Source organism: Tupaia chinensis, unplaced genomic scaffold (assembly GCF_000334495.1).
Source record: "Tupaia chinensis unplaced genomic scaffold, TupChi_1.0 Scaffold000486_1, whole genome shotgun sequence".
NCBI lineage: Eukaryota > Metazoa > Chordata > Mammalia > Scandentia > Tupaiidae > Tupaia > Tupaia belangeri.
This window is the reverse complement of record NW_006159998.1, coordinates 434,189-455,390: the sequence shown is the minus strand read 5'-3', so window position 1 is coordinate 455,390 and position 21,202 is coordinate 434,189. Positions and strand designations below refer to the sequence as shown.

The 21,202-nt window shown below is 36.8% G+C and overlaps 1 protein-coding gene and 1 pseudogene across 1 annotated transcript; both read right to left on the bottom strand.

The window, feature by feature from the left end:
* Window positions 1-2,221: 2,221 nt before the first annotated feature.
* Window positions 2,222-7,001, bottom strand: LOC102473863 (olfactory receptor 10AG1-like; annotated as a pseudogene).
* Window positions 7,002-8,903: 1,902 nt separating this feature from the next.
* LOC102473448 (olfactory receptor 10AG1-like) lies at window positions 8,904-9,848 on the bottom strand. The gene has a single exon (XM_006156282.1). The coding sequence runs from the start codon at window positions 9,846-9,848 to the stop codon at window positions 8,904-8,906; it is 945 nt and encodes a 314-aa protein (XP_006156344.1).
* Between the last annotated feature and the right edge of the window lie 11,354 nt (window positions 9,849-21,202).

Sequence of the window (21,202 nt, the reverse complement as noted above, 5' to 3'; positions counted from 1 at the left end):
AGGAAAAAGAAATCAGTAACCAAAACAAAGAATAGGCAATTCAAAAAATGTGGAAAATAAATAGCATTCATTTGTTTTTGTTTTTACTGTAAGGCACGTCTGCTCACTAAAGAGGGACAGAGAGAGAGAGGGGGAAAGTGAGAAATCTTCCCCACAGAAGGAGTGATCATGCTACAATTCCTTCTCCTCCATTCTACTTTCAGGATTTTGCAGATGTACCTGGTGTATTTTCCAAGTCACAAAGTTCTGGACTTGAACAGTGTACTTGGCCATGTGAGATCCAGTGGCCTTAACCATACAATACCTTCTAGCCTTGTAGCATACTTCTCAATAAGCAATAAATTAAATAAATAATTTTGGAAATTAGAGACAAATTTTAATGAATGAACAATATACCAAAATATGATATGTAGCTAGAGCAGTGTTCAAAGGCAAAAGCTGTGTGTACGTCTTATAGTGAAAAGCAGTGATATTAAAATTCAATAAATTATGTTTTCACACTAAGACACTGTAAAAAGAAAAATAAGTTAAAACAAAACTAACAGAAGGAGAGAATTAAAAAAATGAGAGTAAACACAAAATAACACAGAAAATTAAAAAATAGACAAAAATCATGCAAATAAAAATGTTTTTTTCCTTTGAAAGATCAACAAAATTGCCAAACTGTATTAAAAATAATTTATTTTTTAGAAACATTTTAAGTTAACAGCAAAATTGATCAGATGAAAAGTTGGAAAAGTCATGGCACTTCAAAACTTTTCCTGGTGATGCAATATTTCCCACAGTTTTCCTAACCCTATACACACACACACACACACACACACACACACACACACATATTTTCCTGCATTATCATCTTTTAGTGACATATGTTGCTAACATATTCATTCCATCTTTCTATAATGCCTCTTTATAACCACTGATATTTTATTGTAAGATATATTAGAAAATGTTGAATAATATATTTACAACTCTTAAGATTTTTTTCAAATTGTATTTATCATTATTGTTGTGTTTTAATTTGTTACAGGACACATGTGCTAACCAGAGACAGACAGAGAGAGAGAGGGAAAGTGAAAAAGCAAACCATCAGAGTCCAGCACCTTAACCACCATGCTGCTTACTGTCTCCAGTAGTTTTACAACACTTAAAATAGCACATCAGAAGTATTTTAAGATTAGATTTACATTATTTGTATTTATATTACATTAAATATGAGCTGTAGCTTTTTTTTTATGCTCTTTCTCATTGTGTAGGAATCCAGCCTTGGCTTTTGACATTATGATGGAAAGATTCCATTATTACCAGCAGTTAGCGTAATGGCTATGTCGCTGAACTACTATGTAGTCGACCGAAGTTCAAGTCCCAGACATGGTGGCTTAAACTCACGGCGCGTGTGACTGCGTGCCCAGGATCTCGAGAAGGGAATGGAGAAGAAGGGATTGTGGCGTGACCACCCCCCCTCCCCCCGGAGGGTGATTTCTCGCTTTCTGTCTCTCTGTCTCTTTCTGGCTTGCACACGCGACCTATAGCACAAACCTCTCCCAAAATAGAAAAAAAAAAAAAAAAAAAAAAAAAGAGAAGTCGTAATGCCCAAGTACTATTCACGTTTACAAATGTCTCATTGGCCAAAGCTGATCGCATGACTAAACTCAGTCTATGTGGGAGGAGACAACAAAGAAAACATGGGTCCAAGAAAGAAAAACTTATTGGGGCTATTACTATACCGTCATAACATGATCTTTTTAATGACTAGAAAATAATCTAATGTATGTATGCAAGTATTTATTAAAATATCTCTCACTATACATTCTTTATTCCAATTTTTTATGTAGAAAAATATTCTTGCAATAAAGATTATATTATATACTTATTATATGTATTAGACCTTTATAATTCTAAAAGATTAGAATAATAAAAGTATTTTATATCTTTAATAGAGAATGCTAATGTAGTTTCTAGAAAGGTATCAATTTAGGACCCATAACGTATAACATTTTTATGTATTGTTAAACACCTCTATTCATGAGCTTTAAATGAGAATGAAGACTGATTTTTAAGTACAATATTGCTAATAAATTGACATAATTGTCATAATGGAGTATATAGGAGCCAGTAAAAATGAATTATATCATTAACTTAATTATACAGAACAAGATGGGCATAGATTTCAATGAAATACACACACAAATTAAACAAATAAAAAATAATCTCTGTTACTTCATAGGTTTGCTAAGAATTTGGGAAGAAATTTCCTCAGAGCCTCTATAACATCTTTGTTCTGCAGACTATATATCATAGGATTAAACATTGGGGTCAAAATAGTGTAGAAAAGGGAGAGAAGTTTGTTTATTCCTTTATATTGATTGGATTGGGATTTTAAATAGGTGATAGTGGCCGAACCATAGAATAAAAAGGTGGGAGGAACAGGTTGAAGGGGCTTTGGTCCTTCTTGTGTTTGATGGCAATTTCAGGATGGTTGAGATAATTCTGCTATAGGATATAAGGATCGACCTAAAGGGAAGAGTGACAATACAACACACTTATAGACCACCATCCCATTCACAAAAATGTCTCCACAGGCCGCTTTGAGTATGGGAGAAATGTCACAGAAGAAGTGGTTGATTTGGTTGCTTTTACAAATGGGAAGAGAAAAAATGTGTACAGTCATCCCTACCTGGACTGGAATTCCACTCATCCAGCAGGCAGTCACCAGCTGGATGCAGAACGTGTGGTTCATGATGAGAGGGGAGTGCAGAGGGTTGCAAATGGCCACATAGCGGTCATAGGCCATCACAGCCAGAAGGAAACACTGCGGCTCCCAGAACAAGGAAGAAGCACATTTGTGTAGCACAGGAGAAAAAAGAAATAGTTCTTCCCTGGGTCCAAAGATAACATGACTAGAAAGAATGATAGCTACATAACAGCTTTCTAGGAAATGAAACTTGTTAATACAAAAATACATAGGTGTATGAAGAGTAGAATCTACTCTTGTTATTAGAATGACAATGTCATTCCCCAACAGGATAATCATATATAGATAATAAAGAATACTGCAAATAGAAACCAGTGGAATTCAGGAATACCGAAAAGCCCAAGAGTACAAAGTCTCTCATGATAGTGACATTTGTTTCTGTAGTTTTTACTTTTCTTTCTGTAGATTTATAGTTCTTGACTGCAATGTTTTTCTTTTTTTTATAATTAGATCAGTACATGAATTTTAATCTGTGTAATTTTTCAGTTTCTTTTTCTAAAGCTGAGCAAAGTGCAGAGCTTATTCAATAGCAATTTGGCATTAATGGTTCCTTTTAAGTGACAAATATACCATGATATCATAAGATACTAACAGACAACAGATGTTAACAGAAGTGAGAGGTACACAGGAATTGACCATATCACCTCTTGTATTCTCTGATTTAGAAGATTTGATGTGAAACTGGGGACTGTGAACTCATCTGCAGAAAAACAAAACAAATTTAATCAATAAAATGCTTAAACAATTAGTTTTTTTGATTCATACTCTTAGCACTCCTTATAGGTATACATTTTTTACTCAACTTACAGTATGTGAAGAGATTATGCAAATGAGCTGACATTCAATGAAATGTAGAATTATTTACCCACCACCACACTTTTTTTTTCCATCCAGGATTTGCTCAACCTCCATCTTGAGAAAAGCTTCTCTGTCTTTTTTTTTTTTTTTTTCTTTTTTAGAGAGGTTTTCGCTATAGGGCGCGTTCGCTCGCCAGACAGACAGAGACATAGAGACAGAAAGCGAGAAATCACCCCCCAGGGGGGATGGCCATGCCACAATCCCTTCTCCTCCATTCTCCTCTCGGGATCTTGGGCACGCATGCACACGCGCCAGGCGTGTTTTAAGCCACCCGGTCTGGGACACGAATTGCAGTGGACTATGTGGGAATCCAGCGACATAGCCATTAGGCTAACTGCTGGTTCCCAAAGCTTCTCTGTCTTTCAAAACAGTGTTTATCTTATAAGTCTGAAGTGTATCCAAAAAGTCTTTTTGGCTTATTTTATTTTTGTTTACTTAATTTATACATATAATTTCATTCCCTTATAGCATATATTCAGCTAACATTTTTCACTTATTTGACACCAAAGGTAAAGACTTCTTTCTTTCTCATTATGTTATTACTGTCTGACTTTATTTTCTTGTTGTTCCAGCTCTCTGGAACCCAAATCAAATCAATCTGACCAAAGCAAACCAGTCTCTGCTCTGAAAATTTCAAAATATATTGCTTCTGCTTATCACCATTCCAAACTTCTTATTCAAATAGACCCTCTCATTTCTGGAATTTATTCAATCACCTTGCCCCAAAACAAATCATTCTGCTGATAAAAACTGAGATGAATATTTAAAAGATGTAAATCCCACTTGGGAGAAGCAGGCCCATACTAACCTTGAACACACTCCAATGAATTCTCCTTGTAGATGAAAGGTGAGTGATTTGACAAAATGAAGTATGAATTTCTTTTCATAAATGATAAGTGCTTGCAATTTGACCCGTAGCTTTTTTCATTTTTTAGAGAGAGATTTTTTTCTAAAGGGCATGTGCACTCGCTGAAGAGACAGAGAGAAAGTGAGAAACCACCACTCAGGGGTGCTGGCCACGCTGCTATCCCTGGTCCTTCAGTATCCTCTTGGAATTTGGGGCACACACACACACACACACACACACACACACACACACAACAGCTATCTTTTAAACCTCATCTGCTAACACTCTCTCCTCATTTTCTTTTTGACAAATATCCTGTTCTACTTTAGGTTTCAAAGAATGGAAAACTTAGAGAACTTTCCCTCTTGTTTCTTATGCCTAGAATATTTGTCTCACTTGTCTGATCCTTCTCACTACTTACTAATTTCAAATTTTAATTCATCCCCAAGGCCATCACAAGTTTATTTTTATTTATTTATTTATCTATTTTTTTTCTAGAGGTTTTGCTGTAGGGTACGTGTGCTCGACAGAAAGACAGGAAGAGACAGAGAGATAGAAAATGAAAAAATCACCCCCCCAGGGGGATGGCCACGCCACAATCCCTTCTCCCCCATTCTTCTCTCGGGATCTTGAGCATGCACGCACATGCGCCCGCTGTGAGTTTAAGCCACCGTTTCTGGGACTTGAACTGTGGTTGACTACATGGGAGTCCAGCGACATAGCCATTACACAAACTGCTGGTCCCGCATCACAAGTTTATTATACGGATTATAAAATTACTACGCAATTAGTGCCAGTGTATGAATTATCCTTTAATTATATTTTTAGTTTTTAATACATTTTTATATCCCTGTTTATCATTATATATGAAGAAACTGAGATAAAAATAATTTACATGATTTCTCTGGGAACTTATAGATTTTGAATTTCAACACTATTCTTTTGCTATTTTTATATTCCTTACTTTTTTTTTTTTTTTTGAAAGGTCTTTGCAACAGGGCGTGTGAGCTCACCAGAAAGACAGAAACAGACAGAAAGTGAGAAATTACCCCCCCAGGGGGCATGGCCATGCGGCAATCCCTTCTCCTCCATTCTCCTCTCGGGATCTTGGGCATGCACACCCATGTGCCTGGCATGAGTTTAAGCTGCCGGATCCAAGACTCAAACTGCAGTTGACTACATGGGAGTCCAGCGACATAGTCATTATGCTAACTGCTGATCCCTATATTTTTCACTTTGAAATTGGAAAAAGAAAATAACTTTCCTAAACCTCATATTTACTTTAAAGATAGATGATCCTATTGTGTTCCTTAGAAGAAATACTGGTGACAATTCTGTGCCCTCAGATACCATGTACTAAGTTGATAGTATGCAAATCCAGTTCCAAGTATGGAGCCATGTAAGTAGAATGCTCTGGAGATTTTCAGTGTTATATCTGTATCATTTAATCTCCTCTAAGTACTAGTCATATATGTCATATTTTCTTCTACTATTAGCAGTCAGTAAAATGACAGTGAAATGAATGCTATATGAAATGGCTTTTTCCTCTCCTACTATAATAACCAAAGAAGGAACAAAATCATTATTTACATAACAGTTTGTAGATTTGGTTTGTAGTTGCCTATTTATGCTTAATAATAGTCCCCGGGTCAGTTGGTGGCATGGTGGTTAACGCAGCTGGATTCCTCAAGGCCGAATTTCCAGTTCGAGTTCCAGACTCAGCAGTTTCAAAAACACATAAGGTGCATGTGCATGTGTGCCTCAAATCCCAAGAATGGAGGAGAGAGATTGTGGTGTGACCATCCCCTTGGGAGGTGATTTCTCACTTTCACCCTCCCTCTGTTTCTTTCCAGCAAGCACATGTGCCCTATAGTAAAAACTGAAAAAAACATACATAAAGACAAAAAGAAAAATAATAGGCCCATCTTCTATTGGTGGAACAGATTCACAGGACTTTTTTATATCATGCAAATCAAACTATGTGGTATTAAAAACAGGCAAAAAAATGTAAACCCTTCAGATCATTCTGTAGGATTTTCCTACTCTTAAGCTTAGTTTAACTTTATTTCTATACATGCATTGCATTTTCTATTCATCTCTTTCATGATTTTGTCTGAGAACTTTCCTCACACTCATACCATGCCTTCCACATGGCCATTGTACACCATGTGACTGCATGAACCTGCTCACAGCTCTAGATCAGTGGAGGATACAGCAAATTTGCCCTAAACAAAACCACTTCCTGCAACTTTTGAATGAGAACCAACAAAAAGTCACATCCTCTTCCTGACGATGTATATAATCCTCTTAAACTTGGAAATTGTTGGTCCTATGTCTCTCCTGATAAGTTGGAGGGAAACACAGAACCTGGACTTCAGGAACATGAGAGAGAAATTTTTTAAAAATGTTAAAGAAAAAAGCTAACATAATAAGATGATATACTGTCATGTTTTACATGAATCCTTGCTTCAGTTTGTTTCTTGAATCCAGATACTGAGCTTAGGTACTTGTACCTTCCGTGAGTGGATTGAGACTTCCCATTATTCCTACAATAGAGCTCACTCTTGTGATTGGATGAATTTGATATAAATTTTTGTACAATGTAGTCAGAGTTTAGCTGTTAGTGAGTCCTTTCTATGCCCAACGAGGAGAGGCATAAATTTGATGCTGACATTAATTGTATATGTGAAAGGACCAGCAGTAGTCATAATGGCTATGTCGTTGAACTCCCACGTAGTCATCCACGGTTTGAGCACCCTACCTGATGGCTTAAACTCACACTGGGCGCCTTGTGCGTGTGTGCCCAAGATCCTGAGAGGAGAATGGAGGAGAAGAGATTGTGTCATGGCCATTCCCCCAGGGAGTGATTTCTCGCTTTTTGTCTTTCTGTCTTTCTGTCTCTCTCTGTCTTTCTGGCAAGCACACATGCCGTATAGCAAAAACCTCTTTTAAAAAAATTGTATATGTGAACTAATTTGTGATACCCTTACCACAAAGACACTGAAGTACAGCAAAGAGTTAAAAATGAGGTCATTTTCCTCCCTTCTGGACAGTGAGCCAGTGAGTTGGCACCATTGACAATGGACAATTGGATTCTTATTGAAAGTAACCATTGAAGAGCAGTAGTAGAGAGACGGTTTAAGGAGGTTGGAAAGGGAAGAATGAGATCTTGTTTGTTTTTTGAGTGTATATGATCTTTTTAAAAATGACCATAGGGCCTGTGGACTTGCCAGAGAGCAGCTGAAAGATAAAGAAGGATATGTGGAAAGCATCCCCAAGTAGGGCATGATTACTCCCTTTCCTCATTTCTCTATTTTGTAGTATTTGTTAATCAGCTTAATAGTAACCCATAATCCTCAGACCAGCTTCTGTTGGGGTATTTGGCATACATGTGCACATGCCCAGAATGTTTTTCAAACTGCTAGGCCAGATTTGAACTGCAGTAAGCTGTTTGGGATTTGCTATTCTTAATTTCCAGTCTATGGAGACAGCCCTTGAGTGTATTCATTTTAGTCTTCTTGCTTGATTCTTTCTTGTACTTTTTTTCTTTTTTTGTGCATCAGTTCTTGGTGAAGCATTTAAAAATGTGATAAAAAACACTTGAAAGTACCAGTAAGAACTGGGTTAATCGGAATTGAACTTCATCAGCACATTCCAGGTGCATGGTATAAAAGAAAAATATATGTTTAGGACAATAGGTGGTATAATGGTTAAGATGCTGGACTCCCATATGGTCAACTGCAGTTCAAGTTCCAGACCCAGTGCCTTGAAAATCATGCCAGATGTGTGTGCATGTGTGCCCCAAATCCAGGAGATCGGATAATTTTTTTAAATTTTTTTATTTTGCCATAGGGTCTATATGCTCATGGAAGAGGGGCAGATTGAGAGAGAGAGAGAGAGAGAGAGAGAGAGAAAGTGAGAAATCACTTCCAGAAGGAATTTTCATTCCACAATCCTTTCTCCATTCTCCTCTTGGGATTCTGCCAGATACAGGAATTGAACTGCAGTTTGCCAAGTGCCTCAAAATTATTTTTTATTTAAGGTCCTTTAAAATTACTCTTTACTTATGGTAGAGTATGCAAGTGTGTGTGTGTGCATATTATGTATGTGTGTGTGAGAGAGAGAAACACTTCACAGGGCTTGGACACACCACAGTTACCTTTCCTTAGTCCCACAGCCCACTGAGATTTTGGTCTTGCATGCACAACTGGGTTTGTTTTCAGGCTACCAGACCAGGGACTTGAACTGCAGTTATCATGTGCCTTTTATCTCTGTAATCTGGTATGCTACTGACTAAACCCCAGAGGCTAGGTCAAGGATAGTATTTCTAATTCCTAAGTATAAAAAAGTGCATCATGAGAACTAGATCAGATGCTCAAAAGGAATGCTTCTCTGATAACTGTGCAATAAGAAGTTAAGTTATTCATAACTAAATCCATCACACTATTTTATGGGTTTTAATTTTCTTAGTGCTGCAATCACATCCTTGTTCCTAAGGGTGTATATCATGGGATTAAACATCGGAGTCACAGTGGTGTAGAAAAGAGAGAGTAGTTTGTCAACCCCTGCAGAACGGCTGGATTTTGGTCGTAGGTAAGTAATGGTAGCAGAGCCAAAGAATAAAAGCACAACCAGGAGGTGGGAAGAACATGTGGAAAAGGCTTTAGCCCTTCCTTTGGCTGTTGGGAACTTCAGAACAGTAGAAATGATTTTGCTGTAAGAGGCAAGTATCAACAAAAAAGGGACTGCAACAAACACCATAGCTAGTACATACATGGTTACCTCATTCACAAATGTATCCCCACAGGCTAGCTTGATCATGGGGGGTATGTCACAAAAGAAGTGGTTAATTCTGTTAGAATTGCAGAAATTCAGAGAGAATATTTGACATGTTTGTCCTATCTGTACTGGGATTCCACTTATCCAAGAAGCAATTGCCATCTGGATACACGTCTTTTGGTTCATGATGAGAGGATAGTGCAGCGGGTTACAGATGGCTACGTAGCGGTCATAGGCCATTACGGCCAGCAGGAAACATTCTGCAGTTCCCAGCATAAGGAAGAAGCACATCTGGGCAGCACAGCTCAGCAGAGAAATGCTTCTATCCTGAGTCCACAGGTTCACCAGAATCCTAGGGAGAGTGACTGAAACATAGCAGATCTCCAGTAAGGAAAAGTTTGCCAAGAAAAAATACATGGGTTTCTGCAGTGCAGGGTCGAGCCTTGTTATTACTATTATGAGGCTATTTCCCATTATGATAATCATGTAAATGAGGGAAAACACCCAAATTAGTAATCCTTGGAGGTTTGGAAGGTCAGAGAATCCCAGGAGTATGAACTGCACCACTGAAGAAACATTGTCTTCTGCTTGTATCTCTCTATGCTTCATCTGCAGCAATGGTTTAATCAGAATTACAAGTTAGTACAATTTCCAAGGCTTTTGTTTTCTTGTGTATACATCAAGGAGGGTACAGTTTCCAATTCTTTTTATTCCATAAAAAACAAATACCTGTAAGAATAAGATGGTGAAAATTATGGTAAAAAATGTACTTTTCATTATTAATAAATTAATCCATAAGAGAAATATTAGTCTTTATTTCTATTAAATATTTTATATTACTTTTTCTGATAATGAGATGCTATTTTAAATTTTGCTGGTCATCTGGGTACTCAAAATTTGCATTTATGCTCAATTATAGCAATGATTTTCTTCTTTCAGTTGATATTTTATTCATACATCTGAGTGTCTAGTTTCTATCTAGTTCTATTACTATCAATTCAATATAAATTTTGTTACACAAGTAATAATTTTTTAATACATCTAAAGTTGTTCTTACATATCAATATGGTTAATTATTTTTTATGTATTTGTTTATTTCCTAGGTTTTTGTCATAAGGTGTGTATGCTCACTAGAGAGAGATAAAGACACAGAAAGAAGTGAGAAATCACCCTCCAGGATGATGGACGTGTCACAGTCCCTCCTCTTCCATTCTCTTCTCTCAGGATTCTGAGCATACACTCACATGTGTGTAGTATGATTTTCAAGCTGCCAGGTAAAGGACTCAAACCATGGGCAACCACATGGGAGACAAATGCTTGAGCCACCACACTATCTGATAGTCCAAAAATATGGTTAATTTAATTTTGAAAAATTATGGTTTTTTTTTTTTCTGTGATAGTTCCACAGTTTATGTACCTTGCTATACTGCATAACTAAAGCATTTTAATTTTTTAAAAAAGTGATGAACTGGACTTCAAGCAATACAGGATGCAATTTTTAATCTTTAAAATTGTATTTACAGTTCAGTGCAAGGTCTATGAAGTAAGCAGTCATAATTGTTATTCATATTTTTTACTGGGATTAATGAAATCCTAGAAAAGTCTTTATAGCCATGAAAGCTCAATAGGTAAGATGCAGGTTCACCTAGCATCTGTGGTCAGGGAAGGAATTCTTTCTAGATTGGATTATTATTTTTTTTTTGAGAGGTTTTAGCTATAGGGCGTGTGCACTCGCCAGACAGACAAGAGAGCGACACAGAGACAAAAAGCGAGAAATCCCCCCCCAGGGGGGATGGTCACGCCGCAATCCCTTCTCCATTCTCTCGAGATCTTGGGCACGCATGCACATGCACCCAGCGTGAGTTTTAAGCCACAGGGTCCGGGACGCAAACCGCGGTCGACTACGTGGGAGTACAGCGCCATAGCCATTACGCTAACTGCTGGTTCCCAAGATTGGATCTTTTTTTATCGTGATTGTTTAAAAGTGATAACAACCAAAACTTATCTGTGAGATTTTCCTACATTGTACATACCCTCACTACCTGCTGTCATTCTGTAGACTTCAAATGTTCAATTCAGTCCTTTTCCTTGCATGCATGTTTATGCATGTTCATGTGTTGGAGTTTAGTTGCTAATCTTTATTATGCTTTTTTCTCTATTCATAGATTTAAAAATTATTTTAATATTCAGAAACCAGCAAATGGCATAATGGTTACATTGCTGGACTCCCACATAGTCAAATGAAGTTTGAGTCCCAGACACCTGGACCTGGTGGCTTGAAACTCATGCAGGACATATGTGTGTGCATGCCCAAAATCCTGGGAGAATTAAGCAAAAGGGATTGTGGTGTGGCCATCTCCCCTGGAGGGTGATTTCTTGCTTTTTGTCTCTCTGCTTTTCTCTGTTGCTCCAGCAAGCATATGTGCCCTACAACAAAAATCTTAAAAATTATTTTGATATCGGGAACCAGCAGTTAGCGTAATGGCTATGTCACTGGACTCCCACGTAGTCGACCGCGGTTCGTGTCCCGGACCTGGTGGCTTAAAACTCACGCCGGGCGCGTGTGCGTGCGTGCCCAAGATCCCGAGAGGAGAATGGAGGAGAAGGGATTGCAGCGTGACCATCCCCCCTGGGGGGTGATTTCTCGCTTTCTGTCTCTATGTCTCTCTCTGTCTGTCTGGTGAGCGCACGTGCCCTACAGTGAAAATCTCTCCAAAAAAAAAAAAAAATTATTTTGATATTCAGTGTACTTTCTATGCAATGCACAGTGTACTTGTTTCATAAAGTTTAATTTACTGTCTTTTTTAATTAGAATTATTTTATTTAACTTTATTCATTTATTTTTAATTTGGCCAGAAAGGAACAGAAAGAAAGAGAGGGAGAGAGAAAATAAGAAAGCAAGCTGCCATGTCTAGGAATCGAACTGTGGTTGATCATGTGGGAATTCAACACCCTTAACCATCACTCTACCAGTCCATAATTACTGACTTTTTAGATAAATTGAATTAAGTTAAATTTTTTACTTCAGAATTGCACCCAAGCAGGGGACATGGATTCCTAGGCAAAATGCAGCCTCAGCTCTCTCCAGATTAAACTTGCTTTCTGAGAGTGTGTGTGCTTGTGTGTAGGAGTGTGTGGTTTCAGAAGTTTTCTATTTTGATTACTCTTACACAAGTAGCATATCAGCTTATAGAGTTCAAGAGATACTAAGTAATTCCCATATTATATATTAAGTTTTTGAAAACCAAATTAGTGTCACTGAAGAGAGATATAAACACCTATAACATATAAGGTGTAGTCAAAAAGTTCAAGGAAAATGAACATTAAGGAAAAAAATATGCATGGATTTTTAAATGTTTTGCACTAAAATAAATTCATACATTAATTTCATTTTCGACAAACTTTTTGAAATTGCCTTGTGATCTAAAATTAATAAATGTGAAGTACAAAAATGTAAATGCAAATAAGAATAAGAGCCAGTCAAAAAAAAATTGGTCATCCTGACATTATTCTTTGAGGAAAAGGAAGCTAAATCAGTCATTTTATCAGCTATAATATTTTAGAGTAAATATTAAAGTATTCAAGATGTTTAAACATATTTTTATAATTATATGATTTTCCCCAAAACAATCTGAGTGTAGGAATAGAGATAAAATGTTGTTAATCAGTCTGTAAGATGGTCAGAAGTTTGTAGCTAACGAAGGACAATCGAGAATTCAATACATGGGCAGGGATGAAAATTGATGAAGGCGTAACTATAACTTGGGAGACAAGCGTGTATCATGCACACACATTGCCTTTAGAAATCACCATCCCCTTGTCTTTATCACATCTGTTTTTGCAAGCTCTTTGCTCATCCTTAGATAACTTCTCTAAGTTGATTCTCACTGTCTGAGGAGAGTAGTACACTTGACGGCAAACTGGAAAAAATTTCAAAAAAACCAATACGGTGCTTACAATAAAAAAAAAATAGGGCTCTGCATCTACGGAAATCATTATTTGGGGGATATTATCTTTTATCTGTCAAATAGAACAATAATTTAGGGACTATTCAATAAAATATTGAATATAACATAATTTATAAAGTTGAAATATTAAAATTATTGATATTTTATCTGTATTCTATATCCCATATTCTAAACAGTATTTTAGAAAAGCTTCCTCAAATCCTGCAGTGCTAGCAGCTTGTTTCTCTGACTTCTAGAAAACTTTAAGCCTTCTGTTTATATAGTTCAGAAAGACTATCACTAGATAAGTTAGCTAAATGTAGCCACTTTTATTTTCATTAAAATAGTTCATGTCTCTTTCTCTGGTTTACCCCACCGAATCTATGCTATTCTTTCACGTGCTTATTTCATATAAAGGCAACTTCTATCATTCCAATGTACATGGTATTTACTCACAAACCAAGTTCATCAAATATGATTGAAGATTGGAAACAAAAATCAGAAACTGTTGCTACAATTAGGAAGGCTTCTTCCTAAAGGGAGAATCTGAAGATAAAAAAGTAAGACATACTAATTTTTTTCTTTCCTTGTTTTATTTATTATGAAATTTAACTCATAACAAACAATGAGGCTCTTTGATACTACAAAGATGCAAATTTATTTAAATAATACCCATGCAATAGCTTACTCCATAATTATATTTTATTAGATGTAAATTACTTATCTTTGAATACATGGTCAACATAATGAAATCAGTTAATATATGTTAACATTTAAGGTGGTGATAATGACAAATAATATTTAAAATAGCAGCCATTTATGCTCAAAATGTTTTGCATTTCTTTCTCATTTCACTATATAATAACAGAAATTAGAAAAGTGCCAAGGCTATCAGAGTCAATGTTTTAAAATTTGAAACAGTAATAACTACAAAAAATTTCTTTTAAAAATTTCTGTAATTTAATCTCTTTGCTGATGCCAGAACTATATATACATGCAAATAAATTTAGTGTTGGACAAAAGTAGTTTCTGTTTCTTTGTTTGTATTAAGTTAAATAAAATGCTTACCTTTATTGATTGAGTTTAAAGAAAAATTAAGTAATGAAACAGAGGCTAACTGAAATATGTTCAGTTGTCAGAACAAACAGTGCTCTTTATGTAGGAGACACTGTACCTTGGGGATCAACACCCTTCCACATCACTTTCAAATTGAAAGAAGCCATTCTGGGACCAACAGATGGTGTGAAGTTTATGGCATCTGGGTACTGAAACACCAACTTGAGTTTGGAATTTTATATCTGGTGGCTTGAAATTTATGTTGGGCACATGAGCATGTGTGCTCAAAATCCTGAGGGGAGACTGGAGGAGAAGGGATTGTGAAGTGGTCATCCTCCCTGGGGGGTGATTTTTTACTTTTCTTCTCTCTCTCTTTCTGATGAGTGTACATGGTCTATGGTGGAAAAAAAAAATAGATATTCTAGCCCTCAAGAAGTTTAGTACAATTCTCAAAAAAAATCTGATTATATCATTTCTACTTTAAATCCTCATCCTCTTCATAGAAGCACTAAAGAACATCATTTTTTTTTTTTCCTTTTTGAGATTTTTGCTGGTAAGGGCACATAGGCTCACCAGAGAGTCAGAGAGACAGAAAGCAAAAAATAACCCCACAAGGGAGATGGCCACCCCACAATCCTTTCTCCTCCATTCTTCTCTAAGGATCTTGGGCACACACGCACATGTGTCTGGCGTGAGTTTTAAGCTGCTGGGTCCAAGACTCTAATTGCAGTGAACTACATGGGAGTCCATCACTGTAACCATTATGCCATCTGCTGATCTCCCAGAAATTTTTAACTATAGATTAATTTTCACATAAATTCAGACATTCAAAAAAGATGTAAATATACATTGTATTACATTAAGGGAACACTTATTTATCTGTCACTAAAAATTCAGAAGAGGCTTATGGTTTTTAAAGCAGTCCTGTCACCTTTAACATGATTCTTCCAAGTCTTCATTCTCATTAGCCAGGTAGTCCTCATCATCTCCAAGGTAGGAAAGGCATAGAAAGGAGTCTAGGGAGGAGCTCTCACTGATTATGGTTTAGGTTTGTAAGTTGCCTGTAGCATGTAGAAATTCCAGATGAGGAAATGTTAGATTTCCTCCTCTAAAATTTAGTCATAAATAGGGGTCAGCATGAAGGTTACGTGGATAGATCCTATGAGGGCCTTCTAACATTTTAAGATAGGAGGTGAGGGCTCCAGACTAGATCATCCTGACTTCACTTACAATACAGGAAAAAGGAAACTTTGTCAACTTGAATAAAAGGAAATTACAAATTACTATACGTAGAATAAAATTTAATGGTACAAAAACTGCTAAATCTCCTGAACTGGAAATAAGGACCAGAGGTCCACAGTAACAATTTATATTAAATATTACACAGAATTGTCATGGCAGTATAATCAGGACTGACAAAGAAATAAAGGACATTGGACATCAAGTTATAAAATGAAAGAGTAAAGTTGCACTGTATGTTCAAAATCCATGGAACAGGGCACAGTTCCATCTGCAGCCTCCTGCCCAGACAGGGAAACTGAGGCAGGACCTTTCACTGGCCCCAGCATGAGTACTAGCTCCAGCCCCAGCCCAGCTCTCCCAACCTGAGAACCCCCTTCTTCCCTGCCAGAAAAGGCAGTCCCCAGCTCTCCAGCAGAGCCCAGTTCCATCTGCAGACCCTGCCCACCCAGCTCTCTAGCAGAGCCAAGTTGCATTTGCAGCCCCCTGCCCAGAGAAACTGAGACAGGGTCTTTCACTGGCCCCAGTCCTAGCTCTGGCTCCAGCTCCAGCTCCAGCCCAGTTCTCCCAAACTCAGAGCTCCACTCCTCCCTGCTGAAAAGTAGGCTGCTTTTTTTCTTCTTTATTTTTCTCATTTCTTACTTCACTTTACCACATAGGGACAGCCCCCAGCTCTCCAACAGAACCCAGTTCCATCTGCAACCCCCTGGCAAAATTATGTGCTGCATTGTGTGACTTTTTTCTTTCGTCTCTTTCATACTCTTTTTCATCCCTCTAATATTGTCATCTTCTCCTCATCCTCCACCTACCCAGAAGGACTAGAGAGGTTTTCAAATACCCAAGTATTGTGAGGCTCCCTGGGATCCTCGCTTTTACTAAACCACCTGTGAAAAAGAGAAACTCTTCTTCATTTACCTGAATAGAAGACTCCTTCTGTGGTCCCCACAGCACAGCAGAAAAGACTTTGGCACACATCAATCCACAGCAAAAGGGAAGCAAACTCGTTTCTAGTGGCAGAAACATTCTCCAAAAAGGATCCAAAAGTGAATACATCACCCAATGGTTAGAACTCAAAGAGTCTCAGGTTTGAAGAAACCAGGAAATATGTGTCCATCAAAAGAACATAATAACTCCCCTTCATCTCTTGGAAAAACAGGAGTTACTGCATTTCAGAGAGAGAAAAAATTCAGAACATTCATAGTGACAAAACTATGATTTGGAACAGAAAAGAGACAACAAACTCGAGGAGATGAGGAACTTTTTCCATGATTTGAAAGAAGAAATGGACAATATAAGAAAGAATCAGATGGAAAAATTGGAGATGAAGTCTGTAACACAGGAAATCAAAAATTCTTTTGAAAGTATTAAAAGCTGATTACACCATGCTGAAGATCAAATCTCAGACGTAGGAGATAAAAACCCCTCACCTAGAAAATAGAAACACCAAAAAGGTAGAGAAAATAACAAAAAAGAGGATAATATATAAGATATAGTAGATTCCATAAAGATCCAAATATCCAAGTAATTAGTATTGCAGAAGGTGAAAAAACTTACAAGGGCATGGAAAATCTATTTCATGAAATCCTAGAAGAAAGCTTTCCAAGTCCAGAGAAGCACTCAAACATCCAGACCCCCAAAATACAAAGGAGTCCAAATAGAATAAGTGCAAGAAGATCCTCTCCAAGGCACATCTTAGCCATACTGGCCAAAACCACAGAAAAAGACAAGATACTAAAATTGACAAGAGAGAAATGTCAAGTGACTTAGAAATGTCATCCATCAGGCTAACTTTGGACCTTCCAACAGAGAAAATGTAAGCAAGGAAAGAATGGGAAGACATATTGAAAATATTAAATCCAAAACAATTTCAGCCAAGATTATTATATCCAATAAGATTATGATTCATATGGGGGAAAATGACAACTATCTTTTCAGACAAACAAAACCTGAAAAAATTTGCCAACACCAAACCAGTTCTTCAAGAAAATCTGAAGAGAGTACTGTTCCAGAAAAACTAAAGAATGAAAAGACAGAAATAAGGAAATAAAAGACAATGGCCAACTTAAATTGGACAAATTCAGAAATATTGATAATAACATTAATGTAAATGGATTATATTATCCAATCAAGAGACACTGACTGGCTGAATGGTTAAAAAAACAGAAGCCCTCTATTTGTTGCCTACAAGAAATGCATCTCATGGATAAAGACCTACATAGACTAAAAGTGAAGGGAAAAATGTATTCCATGCAAATGAGAACCAAAAAAGAGCTGGAATCACAATACTAATTTCTAACAAAATAAACTTAAGAAAATCCCTATCTGTCACCATTAACAAATATTAATTCAAAGTAGATTAACGTTCTAAATCTAAGACCACAATCTATAAAACTACTGGTGGAAAACACTGGGGAAACTCTGGGAGACAATGGGGTAGGAAAGACTTCTTAAGCAAGATCTCCCAAACCACAGGCAATAATCCCCCAAATAGACAGGTGGGGATACATAAGATTAAGGGGTTTCTGCACAGCAAAGGACACGGTAATTAGTAAGAATCGACAACACTTGGAATGGGAGAGAATTTTTGTTAACTGTGCCTCAGATCAGGGACTGATAACCAGAAAACAAATGAAACTCAGCAGCTTATCCAGAAGAAAATGATTAACCCAATTAAAAGATGGGAAACTGAGCCAAATAAACAATTCTTTAAGGTAGACATAGGAACAGCCATAAAGCATATGAAAAAATGCTCAACATCCCTCATTGTAAGGAAGGTGCAGATCAAAACCACAATGAGATACCACCTAACCTCAGTCAGAATGGCGAAGATTAAGAAAATATTAATAATAATTATAAATGCTGGAAGGGATGGGGTGAAAGGGAAACACTCCTATACTGTTGTTGGAATGTAAATTGATTTAGCCACTGTGGAGAATGATATGGAGGTTCCTCAAAGACCTTCAAATAGAACTACCATATGATCCAGCAATTCCACTCCTGGGTATCTACCCAAAGGACAGGAGAGCACTCAGTCTAAAAAGCGCTTCACAACTATTTTTATTGCAAAATTATCCACAATTGCTAAGACATGAAACCAACCCAAATGTCCATAAACAGATGAATGGATTAAAAATTATGGTACATATACTCCATGAAATACTATTCAGCCATAAAAAACAACAAGGCCCTAGAATTTGATAGCAAGTGGATGAATATGGAAGATTTGTTGCTGAGCAAAGCAAGTTAGGCTATGAAAGAGAGACATTGTATGTCTCCACTTAACATATACTGACTATCTGCACTCTATGGTAGAAACAGAAAGACTGGAGAATATAAAAGTATTAAAAATTATAATGGACACTAGAGACAAAGTGGAAAGAGAGCATGGCAGGGGAAGAGCATAGGAAAGAAAATTTGGAGGGAAAATGGAGAGGTAAGACACAGGTGGGACACAGATAAAGTTTATTATCTGTTGACAAGGATGTGTATAATAGTCTCAACTGGGCTGGACTGAGGTGTATATCATGCTGAGTAAAGTCTCTTTACAATCTAACTGATGTAGAGTGATTTAATGTATGAATAATAATAAAAATACTAAAAGAAAAAATAAAAAGACTGTACAAAGAGATAAAGAAGGGCACTATATAGTAGTAAAAGGGCTAATCTATCAAGAAGATATAATGCTTATAAATATTTGTGAACACAACTCAGGAGCACCCTAATACATGAAGGAAAGATCGTTAGATTTAAAAGAAGACATAGACTGCAACATACTAATTGTTGTGGACAGCAACACTCCACTATCGCCTCTGGACAGATCACCTAGACAAAAATAAGTAAAGAGATAAAGGATCTAAAGTATACCGTAAATCAACTGGACTTAACTGACATCTATATAACCTTCCATTCAAAAACCGTGAGATACACTTTTTTTTCCTTACTCCCACATGGAACCTTTTCAAAGATTGACCACATGATAGGGCACAAAACAAGCATCTACAGATTCAAAGGCACAGAAACTGTATCCTGCATCTTTATCAACCATGATGGAATTAAACTTGATATTGATTTCAAGAAAATACTCAAAAATACACAAATACATGGAAACTAAATAATCTACTCCTGAATGACTTCAAAACTGCTGAAGAAATAAAGACTAAAATCAAAAGATTAATGGAAGCCAATGACAATGAGGACACTAGTTTCCATAATCTTTGGAACTCTGCAAAACAGTCATAAGAGGGAAGATCATAGGAATTACTGCACATAAGAAGAAGATGGAAAGAAGTCAAACTAATCACCTAACATCATGCCTCAGTGAACTGGGCACCATGTAGTTCTACGTACGTTTTCTCTTATCTTCTATACCAATCTTACTGAAAGTCTTAATCATGAGAGAATGTTATATTTTATCAAATGTTTTCTCTGCATCAATTGAAATGATAATATGTTTCTTTATCTTTCTTCCTGTTAATATGGAATATTATATTTATGGTCTTGCATATGTTGAACCACCCTTGCATTCCTGGAATAAAGCCCACCTGGTTATGATGAAAAAAAAAAAAAAAGTCATACCAGGGATGTGTGTATGCTTGTCCAAAAAATCTCAAGAGGAAAGTGGAGGAGTAAGGACTACAGCATAGCTATTCACCTGGGGGGTAATTTCTCACTTTCCTTCTCACTGTCTTTCTTGTCTCTCAGGAGATCACATGCCCCAATGACAAAAAAAAACAAAAACAAAAACAACCCAAAACAAAACACAAAAGATATACATTCCTGATAATATGGAAGACTGTGTAATTGCCAAAGGTGATATAATTGCCAAAAGTTGCAAACTCCCAAAAGTTTTGGTAAAAGAAAAATATAATCTGATAGACTCTGATTAAAAGTTGACCAATAATTTAAATTGCTTAAACAGCCATATCCTAAACACAGGTGTGTTTAGTGGTACATTTTAAAATTCAAACTAGCTAAAAGGACTAAAGAACATACAAGTATACTGCCATGTGCCACACAGCTAAATGAACATATAATGGGGGGGGCATGAATTAGAGAATAAACATAGAAATAAACACATAAAGACACACATATGGAGAAGAACAGCGATTGGATGGTCCTGACTCCTCTGATGGAGGCAGCCACAGCCCGAACTGTTTCCTGGTTTATTCTTTTAAAGGTCAGAAAATGGAGAAAGGAGAAGTAGAATAAAGCCAGTTGTTTTCAGATGTTAATCAGGTGATGATGCAAAGACAATTGACACCATGTAGTTCTATGTAAGTTTTCTCTTATCTTTTCAGGCCTATTCTAATCAACATATGTGGTTTGCTTTAACCGATACTGCTCTGCAGATTGGCACACAGAGGCAGCTAGCATATTCACATTATTGCTGTTCATTGCCATGTAAATGACTGCCAATGGAACGGTGGATCTGCATGTATCTAAAGGTCACATGTTTGCTCAGATTCAGGCCACTCCCTACAGATACTTCAAAAAGCTAATGAAAAAAATAGAACTTAAGTACAAGCTAGTTTTATTATTATTTTATTTATTATTATTATTATTATTTTGGGGAAAGGTTTTTGTTATAGGGCACGTGTGCTCGTCAGACAGACAGAGATAGACAGAGAGACAGAAAGTGAGAAATCACCACCCAGGGAGGATGGCCATGCTGCAATCCCTTCTCTTCCATTCTCCTCTTGGGATCTTGGGAATGCACACACT

Bases quoted from the DNA above. Each gene is read 5' to 3' on its own strand.
- LOC102473448 (XM_006156282.1), bottom strand. From the start codon at position 9,848: ATGAAGCATAGAGAGATACAAGCAGAAGACAATGTTTCTTCAGTGGTG.